This window comes from Pipistrellus kuhlii, unplaced genomic scaffold (assembly GCF_014108245.1).
Source record: "Pipistrellus kuhlii isolate mPipKuh1 unplaced genomic scaffold, mPipKuh1.p scaffold_m20_p_1, whole genome shotgun sequence".
NCBI classification, from domain to species: Eukaryota; Metazoa; Chordata; class Mammalia; order Chiroptera; family Vespertilionidae; genus Pipistrellus; species Pipistrellus kuhlii.
The window spans coordinates 83,791,573-83,809,385 of NW_023425404.1; the positions used below are offsets into that span (position 1 = coordinate 83,791,573).

Genomic DNA, 17,813 nt, shown 5'->3' on the forward strand with positions numbered 1-17,813 from the left:
CTGTGAGGTCTGAAAGGTTGGTGACTGTTTTCCTACTGTAGGTGGTAGAATTGGAGAAAGAAATGAAGATTTATCCAATATTATTTAGAGGGCTGAATGATAGTCTTAAAAATCTATTTTTCAATATTAATTATTGGTACTATTATAATGCTCTACTAATTATTTAATAGAAAGGATTAAAGGGAAGACTAGATAATACAAGCATGCCATTTATACTGCTTTACTAATTTCACACTCCCTACTGATCACTGGGAGAAGGTACTGGACAAAGGCAATTTGGACACGTGCCCAGTAAGGTCTCAGTGTTATAGGAAGGTGCTTTCCCATCAATCACACTTGGGAACAGGTAATTGGCCAGAATAGGCATGGCCACTGCAGGTTAAATATAAAACCTGGATTATTTAAACTTCTGAACAAAGGGAATTCACTTTGGCTCTCTTGGCTCTCGCCTCTCCCATTTGCCTGTGATTCCTGTTGCCGGGGCACACTCTCCAGCATTTTCCCATGTGGCTTATGGGATCCACACAATGGACAGAATCTGGACTGATTGTAATGGATTCAGCTCCAAAATGAAAGTGACACTTTGGGGTTCCTTTTGGCTCTCCTGGAAATCCAGCAGCACCTTTCTTAGGTCTGGGTGAAGGGCCATGAGAATTCATAATCCAAGAAATATAATTTCATGCCAATAAAACCTATTCATTTTTCTGCATGAATCTTAGAAAATTACTTTTCTATGGGGAAAGGACAGAGGGTGGGATGGGAACCTAGAGGAGGGGAGCAATGGAGAGGAAAAAAAATGAAGATTTGTAATAACATGAACAATAAAGATTTATTTTAAAAAATTATTTTTCTAAAAATATTTTAAGACTCCACTCCCATGATCAAAGGAGGAATTTGATTCTCTGGTAAAACTTTTTTCTCTAGCACATCTTTTCTTTTCTTTCCTTTTTTTTTTTTTTAAAAAAAACTATGCTTTAGCTTTTTTATTTTTTAAAATTCACACAAAGATGTTTTTATTATTGATTTTTAGAGAGAGAGGAAGTGAGACAGAAACATTGATGTGAGAGTATGCGTCCCATATGTGCCCCAACCAGAAATCAAACTGCAACCTAGATATGTGCCCTGACCATGAATTGAATCCAAAACATTTTGATTCTTGGGATAACACTCCAACCAACTGAGCCACCTGGCCAGGGTTATTTTAGCTTTTTAACTAAAATAACCATCAACCAGAAACCTTTTACATCAACCTTTTTAATCTATAAAAATGCCATGCAAACAAACTACAAAATATATCAATACAGAATGAAAATACCCAATTTATTTTATGTATTTTTATTTAATAAATAACTTCAGTAAACAGCATTGTAAAAAGTGAACTATTAAAATTAAAAGACATTTAAAATAAGAATGTGACCATTATGAAACAAAATGGGCAACTCAAACAGTGAGGAGTAAATGTACAGTGGTCTGTTATACAGCACTAACTGAAAGTATGACTGGCACAGTGATAGCTGTTGCTTAAGCTAACTTCACATGTTCATTAAAAAGGCAAATTTACAGCTACTAATTAAAGTACTAATTGAAAAAGTCTTACCTCAAAATTGTAAATACGTAAAATGATTAGAAGTGGTGATAAAAAGCACCAGGCTTTAAACAAAATAACCCAAAAGTTACCAATTAAAAAAATACTATGTAAATTAAGGCCATTAGGTAAATAATGATAAATTAAGGACTTTTTTGCAGAAAAATTACCAATATTTTTATCCAAGGCTTGAATTTATAGAGAGAATGCATGAAAATTCCAAGAATTAAGTAATTCTTAAAATGGCACACAGATTTTCAGGCTGTTTTTCCCCATCCTAACATTTTCCCATGGCTTTTGTATATCAAACATTTCAAAAACTATTTTATACAACTAACTCCTAATATATTCATTCATCTTGCAGATATGCCATTAATCATTCTAATAGGAAAATAGCAAAATAAATTTAAAATAATTTCTAAGCCAGTTAGTAAGATGATTTACTTTGTGTTTTTGTTTTTTTTTATAACTGAAACCTGACATATCTGTAAAGTTAAAAGTCAGTTTGAATACTTGATTAAAAGAAACTCTCAGCATACTCACTACTTTAACTACGGGTTCTTTCAATCATTCTAGAAATAGCACTTAGTCAAATAAGAGCTTAATTTCAATACTCCAGGAAGAAAAGGTAAAAAAGGCACAACGTGACCTTAGCTGACAAGGATAACCATCCTGTCTCAAGTATTATGTCAGTCCCTGGCATTGATTATAATATTATTTTCAAAATAACAAAAAACATTTTTAATTATACATATTATATACATTTTCAAAACCTACATGAGTAAAATCCATGGAAACAATTCCCTAAAGCTACCTTCCTCTGTGACTATGAAATTCGCTATTTTGCATTCAATGCTGTAAAATTGGTATAGATAGTGCTCATTTTCCCTCATACTTCGGATTGACAACGGTTGTCACGGCACTCTTATAAATAGGATTTTCACCCTAAAAAAAAAAAAAAAAAAAAGAGAGAAAAATGATCAGTTACTCTACTAAAATCATGTAATATTATTTTATAAAACAATATAAGCTATAAGGTCAATATAAAGTCATTTTCAGAAGTTGTTTCCATTTTATTGATAGAAATAACACATGAAAATTATTTTTAAAGTACAAATAAAAGTTTATGCAAATATGTATAGTGAAAACTTTGCTCTATAGATCTAAAGGTATACCTAGGAACTCGTATTATTTCATTCCTGAGTCCATTCTTTACTGGAGTTGACTGGAGAATATCCTCCATAGTAGAGAATGTGCTGTTATGGTTTCTTTTATTGGGTCGGCAGCTAAGTAATTGCGGGTTTCACACACATATGGCTTCAGTTGAATTTTTAGGTTTGCAGACGTAGTACAAATGTAAAACACATTTTGTTATTTGGTAGTTGGCTATTCAGCTGTTAATCAGTGAAAAAAGTTTTTTGATCTGTTTTGTAGTTTTCGTTTGGCGTTCATTGAAAAATGGAAAATCAAAAGGAACATTTTCGTCATATTTTGCTTTTTTATTTCCACAAGGGAAAAACGCATTGCAAGCTCATAAAAAGTTATGTGCTGTTTATGGTGACGAAGCCTTAAAAGAACGGCAGTGTCAAAATTGGTTTGCCAAATTTCGTTCTGGTGATTTTTCACTCAAAGATGAAAAACGCTCTGGTCGTCCAGTTGAAGTTGATGACGCCCTAATCAAAGCAATAATCAATTCGGACTGTCACAGTACAACACGTGAGATTGCAGAGAAGCTTCATGTATCACATACATGCATTGAAAATCACTTAAAACAACTTGGCTATGTTCAAAAACTCGATACATGGGTTCCTCACGAACTGAAAGAATCACAGTTAACGCAACGCATTAGCAGCTGCGTTTTGCTAAAGAAACGTAATGAAAATGATCCATTTTTAAAACGACTGATAACTGGCGATGAAAAATGGGTTGTTTACAACAATATCAAGCAGAAAAGATCGTGGAGCAGGCCAGGTGAACCAACTCAAACAACATCAAAAGCTGATATTCATCAAAAGAAGGTTTTGTTATCAGTTTGGTGGGATTACAAAGGAATTGTCTACTTTGAACTCTTACCACCCAACCGAACGATCAATTCTGATGTCTACATTGAACAACTAACGAAATTAAACAATGCAGTTGAAGAAAAGCGGCCCGAATTGACAAATCGAAAAGGTGTTGTATTCCATCATGACAATGCAAGGCCACACACATTTTTGGTCACTCGGCAAAAATTAATGGAGCTTGGTTGGGATGTTTTGCCACATCCACCATATAGTCCTGACCTTGCACCATCTGATTACTTTTTGTTTCGATCTTTACAAAACTCCTTGAATGGTAAAAATTTCAATAATGATGATGATGTCAAATCGTACCTGATTCAGTTTTTTGCTAATAAAAACCAGAAGTTTTTTGAACGTGGGATTATGATGCTGCCTGAAAGATGGTAAAAGGTCATTGATCAAAATGGGCAATACATTACAGAATAAAGTTATTTAGTTCCATGAAAAAATTGTCTTTGATTTTCTTTAAAAAATCCGCAAGTACTTAGTTGCCGACCCAATAGTAATTTTGAATGCCTTTTTAAAGAAAGAGTTAACTATTTTGCCACCAACAGCCCAATTCTTAACCCTTTATGGTGCACAGAAGGTGCTTGATAATTAATACGAGTCCTTGCTTTAATTTTTGTGAGGAAGGGGAACTGTTCTCCTGAGGTTATTCCAAAAGTGTTACTGATTTAGAGTTCTGAGGTAAGGTTGTCAGTGTCACTGATGGTGCTGAGCCTCCACCAAGTCACCAAATTTGCTTAGAATGTTAACAAACATGATTATCATTCTTCAGAAAATAGTTGTTATTCTTCAATATTGTACTGGGAAGTGTCTTAGTTTTATTGCAATAGTATATTTTAATAAGGAGCAATGAAATTAAGTCTAGTAAACAAATCGAAGTCATAAATACAAAAGATTTCTCAAGATCCAAAAATATGTTTAGTGATGTTTTAAGCAGAAAAACAACTAAGAAAAAAAAAAAAAAAAAGGAAAGAAAAGGAAAAGAAAAACATTCATGATAGCCAGGGAAGCTCAGGTTAAGAAAAATAAAAAGGAAAATAATGTACAATCTCACACTACCATTTTCTTAAGAAAGTCTCATGCTATCTGGTACATTCAAATATCTGCTATAACAAGCATTCTTTTTTCTCCTGTTCTTATAAACTGAAGTAGACTTGAAAGCCAAGAAATACAGGCAAATAATTCTCTATCAGAAAATTACAACAGACACTTCACAATGGAGATAGGAAATTGGAACCTCACAACTACATTCTTAACAAGTTATAAAGCACAAATAAGTTACACTTACCTTCCTATCTGCATGTAATATTACCCATTCTTTCAAATATGCTGGGAAGATAAATAACCATTTCCTTAAGTTTATCCTATATAATAAAAGCCTAATATGCTAAGTGTCCAGTCAACCAATCAAAGTGTAATATGCTAATGATATGCTATGGCAACTCAACCACTTGCTATGACATGCACTGACCACTAGGGGGCAGACATTCTGACTGGTAGGTTAGCTTGCTGCTAGGGTCCAGTTGATCAGGACTGAGCAAGACAGGCCAGGCACTCCCTAGAGTCTCCCTGCAGTCTCTCCCGAGGCCCCAATCGTGCACTATAGTGGTGGTAGGGGGTGGGGAGTGTGTATCCATCAGCCTGGCCTGTAGCCTCTCGCAATCAGGGACCCCTCAGGGGATGTTGGAGAGCAGGTTTTGGCCCAATCCCACAGGCCAGGCTGAGGGACCCCACTGGTGCACTGGAACTCTAGTTTAAAATAAGTGCATTAAGTAAATCTAATATTTAATACTTAAGAATCGTAAAGGAGGTACAAAAACAAAACAACAAAACAACGCAGGAAACAAAAAACAAAAGAGGAAAAAACACTTGTTGTTACTGATGAGCTCAAAATGCAATTTATATAGCAGATCTTACCTCTGGAGAACAGTGTGCCTTTTCATATATACAAACATTTATATTTATTATTTCAAAGTCCACTCAAACAAAAATTCAACATGCAAGGTTAGAGGTAAACTGAAACTAATCTACATTAGGCATCATTTTAAATGGAGGTAAACTAAAATAATTTATATTAGTTTTCATTGTTCAGAATGCAATCCCACCACTATCCCAACAAAAATACAAAGCCTATTTAAGTCAAAAGAATAGGATTATATTCAGTAAAATTTCGTCTTTGTGCACACTCTATCGATCGAATAGCTGACAAGGGCAGCTACAGAATCACCCCTATAAAATATATTAGATTTACAATGCACACTGTGGACGATTAGGAATGCATTTACATTAACACCAGAGGAGGGTAAACGAGTCAATTTTTGAAATCACCTTAACAATTATAAAGTTAATAATTTGATTTTTCTAATGTCCCTACATGAGTCTTATGTGTTAAAATAATTACAGTGGCTGCCCATTATCCAAAATACATTAATAACATAATAGATTAGCAAAATTTGGTCCCATATCAGATACGTTCTTTACAAGCCTTGACTTATTCTAATTTTTATTATTTATTTCTACTTTAACTTTTATTGAGAAAGTTCAAAATAATTTACCACCTCACACTACCATTCTGTTTGTCTGGATTTCACTAATGAATAGACATTTTACTTTTGCTTCTTGAATTATCCAAAAATGCTTATCTTTGTTGAAAAAAAATAACATATTAGCCAAAAATTAAGTTAGCAATACAGACATTAAGTTTCACTAATACTGGTAATTTTCTTCAAAATACAATTTAATATACCGCGAAGGTGAAAATTTCACCTTTCAGTAGGACATATAGAATTTTCTCTTCTATGAGAAGTAATCATATGAAATTATCAATCTTTGACAGCTTCTGACCTAACACAGAAAGGAAGAAGGAAGGGAGGGAGGGAAGAAGTTAAGCAAAATAACTTTCTGGAAAGTATTAGATAAGAAAAACAGTGACAATTCTCAGACTAATATGAAAACGGACCAATGTATCCATATATGAATCTGACTATAATTTGCTGGCATCAAATTTAACTTTGTCATTTCAAAAGTTTTAAAATCTGCTTTGAAATAAAAGGAAAATCGGACCAGTAATGGTTTCTATTACTGATACTTCCTTTATGTTTTTTTTTAAACATTTCTATATTAATATCTTACTTATTATTATTTTATAAGAAAAACTACTGTTGGTTTCAATGTACTAAAGTGCTTTCCCCATTACTATGTTTGCCCAACACAGTAGTGTTACCCTAAGTTACAACAAATGTCAAAAAGCTCAATAATTCTAAAAAAAAAAAGCTTAATAATTCTCTACAAAGAGTGATCTATCTCTTCTTAACCAAGAAATAGTCTCCTGAAGAATATGTGATTGCTACCAGTACAATGTAGTGGATACCATGAGCTGGACCCCAAATACCTGGGTTTGAATCTCAGCTCTTCCACTAACCAGATATAAACCTGGGTCAAGTTACCTAATCCTTTTTGTGCCTTAGTTTCCTCACATGTGAAATAAAAAAAGATAAGAAAGGAAAAAAGATTTCTGAATAACCGGTCAGGAGAATCTGTTCTAATCACAATGCTTTTATAACAGAGTTTTATGTTAGAAGCATTTCATGAAAATTCAGATATAAGGAAGAATCCTGTCCACTACTGACAAGAGTTGATTAATTTGTCATCCAGGTATAACGTAGACTCATAAAAATAACTGGCCCTAGCTTAGAGGATAAGCAAACCTTATCCTACCTAATAAAAGAGTAATATGCAAATTAACCGCCACTCCATCACAAAAGATGGTGGCGCCCAGTCCTCTCACTCTCAGCCCTGCTGAAGTCCTCCAGTCCTAAGGGGCGGCCTCTGAGAAGAGCACCTGCTTGGCCATAACTGCAGTGATCTGGGAGTGGCCAAGTGGGCCCTGCAAACAGCAGGCCTAAGTCATCAGTAGGACATCCCCTGAGAGGTCCTGGATTAGAGAGGTGCAGGTCGGGCTGAGGCCCCCTCCCCCTCTGTGCATGAATTTCATTCTCTGGGCCTCTAGTTATAACTATAAAAATATCTAAGTTTTAATTAAAACTGTGATAGGATTTTTTCTCTTACAAGTCTTTGTTAGTTTTTATTTTTAAAGTTCAATATTAGATTTAAATATTAGACTCATTCAAAAATTTTATATATATATATATGACCTATATAAATAGAAGGTCTTCTGGTTATTAATAGAATTTCAATTTACAATCAAGAATAAAGAATCTCAAAATAGTTCTAGAACCAACAATGTTATGCCCGGTTATATCCATCTTTTTCTATTTTCCAATTGAGATATCACATTCATTTTTTACTATTTTACCTAAAACATGCATATGATAAATAATCATTTCCAAACTATTGGTCTGTAATGAGGGTAATAACTGACATGCTGCTATCATATCAGTTAAAAACAATAACATTACACAACAGACATTATTACTGACTCCTTGTTAAAAATATGGAAAACTAAAGCGCTAGAAAGTGAGGGACTCACAGCTATTCTACTTAGTGGAAGAGCTGGGATTTCACCCTAGTCAGTCTGACCACAAAGCACATTCTCTTTTCACAACACAGCTGCTGCTTCTAGCCCATTTTTTAAAACCCTTCTAAATACTAACTCTAAATTAATACACACACACACACACACAAACACACACACACAGCCATAGTATAGTCATATAAATAAAGCCAGACTTTAAAAAAAAAAAATAGCAATAGTGATAAAGGACACACAGTGCAATCAAAAAGAATAAAAGTTCACATGCAAAGACAGAAAAAGAAAGAAAATACGAACGGCAACTTAGAGACCAGCTTTATGTCCATAGTTTGGATTCTTGAAATTATTAATAGGACTCTTGTAAATCGGATTTTCTTGCTAAAGTAAAAGAAATAGTTTCTAATGATTTCATCAGAAAAAAAAAATGACAAGTGTAATTTTTAAATACTATAAAGGAAAATTTTTACTATTTTACTAACTTTACTATTTTTATACTTCTGAAATTATTTTTTTAAACCCCAGCAAATTGTACTATAATGCAAATGACTAAAGTCCATTTATAATTTAAAAATACTGAAAATTGTCATAGCCTTCCTTTACCAAAAGACAAATACACACAAGTGCCAACATCTGGTCATCCCACCTCTGACTTCAAATTTCAAAGCCAACGCTAGCACAAACTTTCAGCCACTAACAGCTTTCAAAAGGTTTTATAAAGTAAGGTTTATTGAGTCATAATTCACAGAGGGTAAATTTATCTCTTTTAAAGTACAGGTTCATTACTTCTCAAATGCATAAACATACCCACAATTAAGGTCATCCCAAGAAGATGACCCCCATTTCAACCCAGATCTGCTCTCTGCCCTATAGTTTTGCCTTTTCCAGAATGTCATATAAATAGAATCATACAGTATATAGCCTTGAGTCTGGCTGCTTTCTACTTAAGGTTCTTTGTTGAGAAAAAAAAAAGAGAGAGAGAGAGAGAGAGAGAGAGAGAGAGAGAGAGAAAGAAAGAGAGGGGAAGGGGGGGAGAGAGGAAAATCTTTCCATTGTATAGGATTCTAATTTACATGAGATTAAAAAGGCAGAATAAATTTAAGACCAAAATTTTAAGGAAGTAAAAATAATGACCACAGTAACCAGAAGATACATTCATACAGTATTTTATTTTAATGGAATATATTTAAGATGTTTTGCTTCTTCATTAAATGTAAGTTCTCTGAATAATGAACTTACAGAGGAATAAAACACTTAGTGAGGGCTTTAATAATCAGTTTTAGATTTAATAAACAAGTCTCAGAAGTATTACTCTTACTTTATCACTGACCTTACTTTATCACTGCAACTTACCGTGTCCCATTTGGCATTCATCTTTTCCTTTTCAAATTTGGCAAATTCCCTTCTGTCGTGAATTATCATTAAAAGTTTCCAAATCAGCAGCAATGCAAGACCAATCAGAACAATTCCAGCAACCACACCAGCTACAATTGGGATGATGTCTGGACCAGTGGGACACTCTATAAAATATGAAGAAAAAACTGAGTATACGAGGGATTAATGTGTGCAGAATAAAGCCAAAACTACAAAGAACAGGGCAGTCACATATAAAAAGAATGCAGATTATCACAAGAATCTATAAAAAAAGACTCTAGAACTAAGGAGTTGACAAGGCCCCAGATTACATGATTAATAAACAACAAATCATTATGTATATCTGTATGTTATATAGAAATTTATTTTTACATAATAGAAATTGAATTTTAGAACAGTATCCTCTCAATAGCTTAAAAGTCATAAATCCAACAAAATATATGCAACTTTGCATTTGCTAATCATTAATAAACACTGGTGAAAGAAATTAATCTATGTTCATGGGTAAGAAGACACAACACTGTTAAAATACCAATTTTCCTCTAACTTGATCAATGCAACCCCAATCAAAATCCTGGCAGTACTTATATAGATACTAGAGGCCCAGTGCATGAAATTCATACTCTCAGGGGAAGAGAGGGAGCCCTCATGGGATATATGACAACTTAGCGCTGCCATGGAGGTGCCATTGAACTCACCAGTCATGAGCCCAGCTTCTGGCTGAGCAATGCTTCCCCTATAGGAGCGCACTGACCACCAGGAGGCAGATAGTGCATTAAGCGTCTGCGGCCCCACCGCCCCCCCCCCACCCAGCCCCCGTGGTCAGTGCGCATCATAGCGGCTGGTCATCCTGCCGTTTTTCTCTTTGCATGTGAGCCTTTTATTATATAGGACTACAGACCCAGTGCATGAATTGGTGGACAGACAGGGTCTGACCGGCCCACACAGACTGGAGCTGATCCTGCTCAGCAGGCCGGGGTGGAAGTTGATAAGAGGCAGGGCCAGCCAGGAGGAGGGGCCTCAGGTGGCTGGCTGGTCCCTGCGTCAAACTCCTGGTTGAACTCCCAGTAGAGGGGACAATTTGCATATTAGCCTTTTATTATATAGGCTCTAAAATTTACAAAAAAGGCAGAGAACTAGGAAAATATTACAAAAACACTTATCAACTCACTTGTTAATTCTAGAGCCTATTTTATAGATTCTTTGGGATAATCTACATTCACTTTTGGAAAAGAACAAAGTTGGACAACTCACAATACCAGACTTCAAGAGTACTATAAAGTGACAATAATTGAGACAGTATAATATTAGCTAAAAGACAGTTGCATCGATTACTGAAATATAGTCAGAAATAGGCCCACACACCTAAAGTTATCTCATTTTTTAACAAAGGTTAAGAAAGGTTAGTCTTTTTTACAAATGGTGCTAGAACTACTGGAGATTCATATGCAAAAAAACTAAAACCTCACTCCATAAACTAAGATTAACTAAAAAAGGGGTATAGACCAAAACAAAAAAGCAAAGCTATAAAACTTCTAGAAGAAAACACAGGAGAAAAGTCCTTATGAACTTAAGTTCTCAGATTAAATAACAAAATCAAGATATATAAAAGAAAAACTTGGTAAATTATAGTTCAATTAAAAGTAAAGCTTCTGTTTAAAAAACAAACAAAACAAACCTGTTAAACAAAATGAGAAGACAAGAGGGAAAGACTGGGAGACACTACTATAAAACACAAATATGAAAAGTCAAGATAGTACAGGCTTTTAAACCCAGTTTGGGTCTTCCTTATAAACATATACATAACATATATCTCCCAAATCCATTTCTAATATTTATCCAAGAGAAATGAAAACTTATTCCCACAAAAAAACCAAAGACATTTTTTAAGTGTATAGAAATACCAAAAAATACTTTATCTTCTGAGAAACTGAACAAACTCATACTTTATAATATCCCTTAACAAATTATCTTTTTCAGTGTCCCAATCTATTTCAAGTTCAAAGTTAGATATCATCAATAACGAGATAACGCTTACTGAATACCTACTAAATGCCCTAAGTGATGAGCATTGCACCAATATGGATTATTGCACTTAATCTTCAAACTCTTCACTCATAAAACTTAAAACCTGCCTTCTCTTTTCCTCATTTCTTATATAGTTAATACTCTTTTAAACTTTGAGATAAAAAAATGTCACAATATGAACTAAAATAATAAAGGTAGAAGCCATTCCTGGATTTTAGAGAGATTGCCAATAAGCCTACGAAGTAAAAACAAGACATAAAAGGAAACAAAATGAATTTTGAAATGATCAGATTTCTACCTGGAGTCTCTACAACGTGTACAATGGCCTCATTGTTCCCATTCACTGAATATGTGAAATAGAACCAGCAATCGTCAACATCCTTCTCCTTACAGTGGGACAGGGGATCCACCTGGCCTGGCTGAGGCAATTTGTCCCGACTTTCAACCTTGGTAATGTTAAAATGGGAACATTCCTGTGCACATGTGTCTTTCTTTTCTCCTTTATTGAAGGCTCTGCACTGAACACATTCTCTGTTAAAACACAAATTGTTACATTTAACCTTTATTATTTAAAATATTTGCTTAAAGATTATTTTGTGAGCTAGACTCAAAATCTGACCAAATTAAACTAAGAGCTACGAAAGATTTGAATAAATTAAGAGGCATATGACATTTCTCAATGAGCAACTAAATATAATTTCCCAAATGAAACTATAATTACAGTTCAAAGTAAAATCCCGAAAAAGAAATAAAATAGTAAAATAAAACTAGCCCTATCAGATATTAAGTATATAACATAAAACCAAAGGAACTTAAACTATGTGTTGTTGATACAATAACAGTTCTTCAAGGGCAAAACCTTCAATTGTGCTAAGTCAAAAGATGCTAATTAAGCAACTGGTATTGCTAATTCATCAACAGTCACCACATAGATTTGATTATATAGCAAATTCAGCAAATTAACAGTACCATCCTTAGATGACACATTTCAACATCATGTGACAAACACTAGCAATTGAGAAAGAATGTTTAAGATTTAAAGGCAGGCTTCTGTGTGGCAGAAACTTTATTTACAGTGTAAGTTACTATAGGTACTGTTCCGGATTTAGGAGTAATAGTGTAACAAACAGTAAATATCAACTATTTCAAGTAATCAGGAATACTTACTTATGCTCAGCACAGACACCAAGGCAGGTCTGACACATCTCACAAGTTGGCCCTTGAAACTTGGGGTCCGTGCATTTACAGGCACCGCACTCACACACGCCCCGGCCATTGCAGATCTGTCCGTTTGTGGCCATGCATGAAGTTGTGTCCAGAGAGCAGTCACATGCACTGCCCGTGTAGTTAGGATTGCATTCACATACACGACACTTGCAAACACCATTTCCTGAAATTAAAAATATAATTTCTCTTAACAATGGTAAAACATAAAAATCAGAGCAATGATTTAAAAGCAAAAATAAGCAATAATGCCCAAGAAAGTTTATGTAAAAGATGAACTGATTCTCAATGCTATCCTTTTTTATTTATTCACCAAGCATACTTGAACTTTTTTATTATATTAGATGGTGATCACATTTTATAACCATTTTTCATAACCCCTTGCTCACCTCCACAAATTAAGCCATTGGATCTATCACAGTTGAAATTATCACACTCGCAGAATTTGCCAGAATAAATTTCGTTTGTATTATCCCTCTTCCTACAAACACATTGTCCACAGACACACTCCCCATTGTTACTACAGATTTCTGAACTGTTTTCTTTCCTGCAATAGGCATCCATATCTTCACTGTTAACTTCATCTGTGCTACATTCACAATGTCTGCCAACACGTCCCTCATTGCATCTAAAGAAAGAGTCCAAAATTTCAATTACATAAAAGAAATAACAAGTTAAGCTGTGAGAAACAATGGGAGAGGAAATAAGACTATGAACATCATCTTTAAGTTATAATTATATTATATTACATATGCACACATACCAGCCATTCAAGTTCAGATGCAGGGTCTAGGAAAAACCCTTTCTTCAAGAGAGTAACCATTTTAATTAACATGAAAATATAATCTAGCAATAAACAGGTGAATAAAACATTTAGGAACAGGATAAATTTATTTTTAAAGGATATATTTTCAAACTGTTAATCTAAAAAAGTACAATAAATACACTATAAAAGTATATGGAGATTGAAGAAAAACACTGAGCTTATCACTTGAACATACTGTTTAAAAATAAATATATCCTGCCAAAACCGGTTTGGCTCAGTGGATAGAGCATCGGCCTGCGGACTGAAGGGTCCCGGGTTTGATCCCGGTCAAGGGCATGTACAGTGGTTGCGGGCACATCCCCAGTGGGGGGTGTGCAAGAGGCAGCTGATCAATGATTCTCTCTCATTGATGTTTCTGACTCCCTATCCCTCTATCTTCCTCTCTGTAAAAAATCAATAAAATATATTAAAAAATAATAAATAAATAAATAAATAAATAAATAAATATATCCTATGGGTCCAGACTTTTTGGACACACTGTATATTTTTAAAACACCTAATGCTTACAGACACTGAATACACTAATTCTGTATCTAGTAAATATAAAGGGAAGGAAGGCAAAACATTTTCAAGGTAATTTTTTTAGTTAAAGAATTATTTTACTAAAAATAGGTCTATATGTCTCACGATATGTACATGAAAAATAAAAAATTTAACATTTTAATCGCTATTTAAAATTGAGTTAATTACTGATGATTAAATAAATTTATTTTTCCCCCTCATGATTAAAACCCTTATGAGCCCATTTGGAGCTGACTTTAATCAAAATACTCTCCCTTCCTCCTACGACTTTTTTAGAGTATTTTAATTTTAACTTTTGCCAGTACCAGGCTGTTTTGAGAACAGTGGCTTTGTAATACAGTTTGAAGTCTGGTATTGAGATCCCTCCTACTTTACCCTTCTTTCTCAGGATTGCTGTGGCTATTCGGGGACTTTTATTGCTCCAAATGAACTTTTGGAGAGTTCGTTCTAGGTCAGTGAAATATGCCGTTGGTATTTTAATGGGGAGTGTTTAATTTTAACTTTTAATTAAAAAGTAACCTGAGTGTAAAAATAAATTTTAAAATATGATTAGAGTTAATTTGATTCTTTTTAAAAAATATATATTTTATTGATTTTTTACAGAGAGGAAGGGAGAGAGATAGAGAGCTAGAAACATTGATGAGAGAGAAACATCGACCAGCTGCCTCCTGTACACCTCCTACTGGGGATGTGCCCACAACGAAGGTACATGCCCTTGATCGGAATCGAATCAGGAACTCTTCAGTCCGCAGACCAACACTCTATCCACTGAGCCAAACCGGTTTCGACTGATTCTAAGTTCTGAAATACTGTTTTCTCTTTAATTTTGCAAACTGTATCCTTTCATTTACTTATTTTTTTTTTTTTTTATACACATTGATGGTTTGATGCATGTGCCCTGACCAGGGCCGGGGATTGAGCATGCAACTTAGGTAGTATATGCCTTTGATAAGATCAAACCTGGGACCCTTCAGTCCATAGGCTGATGCTCTATCCACTGTACCAAACCAACTAGGGCCAAATGTATTCATTTTTAAAAAATTATTCCAACAATACAGAAGTATGTTCATATGTGAATATCCTTTACTGCTTCCTAATTCCATTTCCCAGATAAAATCACCATTATAACTTTGGTATATTTTTCCAAAATATCTTTATAAACATATTTATAGTATAAGCTATTTAGCTCTAGAAAACTCAGATTGCTATTATATAATAGGAGAGGAAATCCAAAAGCTACCTTAACAGTTTGTTTTAAATATACCTTGGATGGCTATAAAAGCTTTTATTTTAAAGAGTAGTCTTAAGAAAAAAGACAAGAAAGAACTTTCTATAAATAGTACATACAAGATCATAAAACTAATCTTGTGATAAGCAACAGTAATTAAAACAAAACATTTATTTGTTCCATATAGATTTTTTTTTTCTGGTTGTCCCAAAACATAGCTTGTCTATATGTTTCCAACACAATCAACACTTCTCCAATCACTTGCAGCTTACCTGCAAGCTCCACACTCAAATGTTCCATTCCCTTCGTGACACTTTGGACTGCTAGGAATGCCTTCACTTTGGCAGTCACACTCACAGATGAACTGAAGAATAATTTCTACTTCTTCAGTGAATCCCAGAGGTTTAATTTTAATGGTTTCAGAATTCTTATTTGGACATTTATTTGAAGTTATACTAATTTCAAATTGAACCTTAAAGGAAAAAAACAAGATTAAGTTTTAAGTTAACAACTAAGCAATTTGAATCTACTAAAAATATTTTAAAGAGCTCATTTCTTTTATTCTCAAATTATAAACTTGATTGCTTATATAAAACAGCAATATTTTTTTTCCTTTTCTTCAGAAAATGTTTATACAACCTACCTCATCTCCAATGGAAATATTGGAGCATTTTCTTCCATTTTCCCCTGTTCCATTCACCCCATTTTTGCAGTAAGATTTATAACTTATTGTTACTCCTTCTGGCAATTTGCTGTTTTCCAATATTACTTCTGAGGAAAGGGACTAAAGCAAAGACTAATTACACATAGGAAAGGCAAACAAAATGCTACTATAAGTTGAATGCATAAAACCAATGGGTCCATTAAGAAAACAGTATCCTATATAATAAAAGCCTAATATGCTAAGTGTCCAGTCATCCATTCGATCAATCAAACCCTAATACACTATTGATATGCTAAGGCTGCTCAACCACTCATTATGATGTGCACTGATCAACAAGGGACAGTTGACTGGTTGACCAGTCGCTAAGACGTGTACTGACCATCACGGGGAAGATACTCCAACTGGCAGGTTAACTTGTTGCTGGGTCCTGCTGATCGCTGATCAGTCTGAGCAAGATGGGCCAGATACGCCTAGAGCCCATTCATAGTCCCTCCCAAGCTGGCCAACCTCCTACTTCCCTCCTCAGCCCTTATCGTGCATGGGGGGGGGGGGGGGGGGAGAAATCCCTTGGCCTGGCCTGTGCCCCCTTGCAATCTGGGACCACTCCGTAGATGTTGGAGAGCCAATTTCGGCCCAATCCCACAGGTAAGTCTGAGGGACCCCCACTGGTGCATGAATCTTTGCACCGGGTCTCTAGGCATTTAAATAAAATGTTTGAAGCCAAATCCTGGGTGCCTAGAAAACACAGAACCTTGAGAAATAAAATCTAATTAATAAGAACCAATTCTTCAAAATAATGCATATGACTGAAAAGTAAGAGTATTTGTGCTTTAATTACTAAAATGTTAATAATCATATAGCACAGAAGCCTGATACCCTGTTTCCCCGAAAATAAGACAGTGTCTTATATTAATTTTTGTTCCCAAAGATGCGCTAATCTTATTTTCAGGGGATGTCTTATTTTTCCATGCACTAGGTCTTATTTTCGGAGGATGTCTTATTTTCGGGGAAACACAGTATTAATTATGAGGACTCCTAAGAACTCAGAACCAAAATTTTCTTTCCCCATTGCCAATATGACCCTATGATTTCATCTAACATGGGACTAAGGTAAACAATCTACTACATGTGAGAACAAATTTCCTTAGAAATGATGGTAGCTCTGGAAAAAAAAAAACAAAAACAAAAAAAACCCACAAATGCACACACAAAAACACAAAAGAACTACAACAAACAAAAAAAACCAATAGCTCCAAAGTAAGAAGGTTTCAAACCAGTGATTTTTTAGAATGTGAGAATGCTTAGGACAAATGCAAAAGGTTGCAGCAGCAAGGTATAGCTTGTACACAGTCCTGCAAGGATGGGAATTTATGCTATTAAGGTGAACTATAGACATGAAACAACTAGAATCTTGAAAATGTTTGTAAAAACCTCTCTTTTTGAGTAGGTCATCCTAAAACATTTTCGGAACCCCTGACATGAACTAAAAATATATATTTTAAAAATACCTAAAATTCAACTTGTCAAGGAAAGGAGATAATGTATATAGCACACAATGGTTACCATAATGTTACAAATGCCTTCAGATTATTTAAATGATCATTAAGTATTGATTATTAATCACTTTAAGTAATCTGAAGGCATTTGTAACCAATACTTAATGAGTATCACTAAAGGTACTCTGATTAAGCTATAGACAAAGCAAAGAATTCCTTTTTAATTTCAATATAACATCCTCCCATGTGTGTGGGGGGAAAAATCTTATAAATCCTTTAAAATAGTTGTCATATATATTTAAGTTTTTACA

The 17,813-nt window shown here is 34.4% G+C and overlaps 1 protein-coding gene across 7 annotated transcripts in view; it reads right to left on the reverse strand.

The window, feature by feature from the left end:
- Window positions 1–1,319: 1,319 nt before the first annotated feature.
- The window catches only part of ITGB1 (integrin subunit beta 1), a 59,108-nt gene continuing 42,614 nt past the window's right edge, over window positions 1,320–17,813 (reverse strand). For 2 of the 7 annotated variants that reach the window (XM_036454025.2, XM_036454051.1), the window contains 8 exons: window positions 15,986–16,126; window positions 15,615–15,814; window positions 13,156–13,394; window positions 12,710–12,932; window positions 11,841–12,073; window positions 9,494–9,660; window positions 8,441–8,521; window positions 1,320–2,530 (listed from right to left, as the gene is read on the reverse strand). In XM_036454025.2, coding sequence (XP_036309918.1) covers window positions 8,447–8,521; window positions 9,494–9,660; window positions 11,841–12,073; window positions 12,710–12,932; window positions 13,156–13,394; window positions 15,615–15,814; window positions 15,986–16,126 — 1,278 coding nt within the window. In that variant the 3' untranslated portion in view covers window positions 1,320–2,530; window positions 8,441–8,446. Of the gene's footprint in view, window positions 2,531–2,760; window positions 2,861–4,146; window positions 4,162–8,440; window positions 8,522–9,493; window positions 9,661–11,840; window positions 12,074–12,709; window positions 12,933–13,155; window positions 13,395–15,614; window positions 15,815–15,985; window positions 16,127–17,813 lie in introns of all 7 variants that reach the window. The other 5 variants (XM_036454043.2, XM_045586222.1, XR_006742485.1 and 2 more) reach the window with 4 other exon arrangements.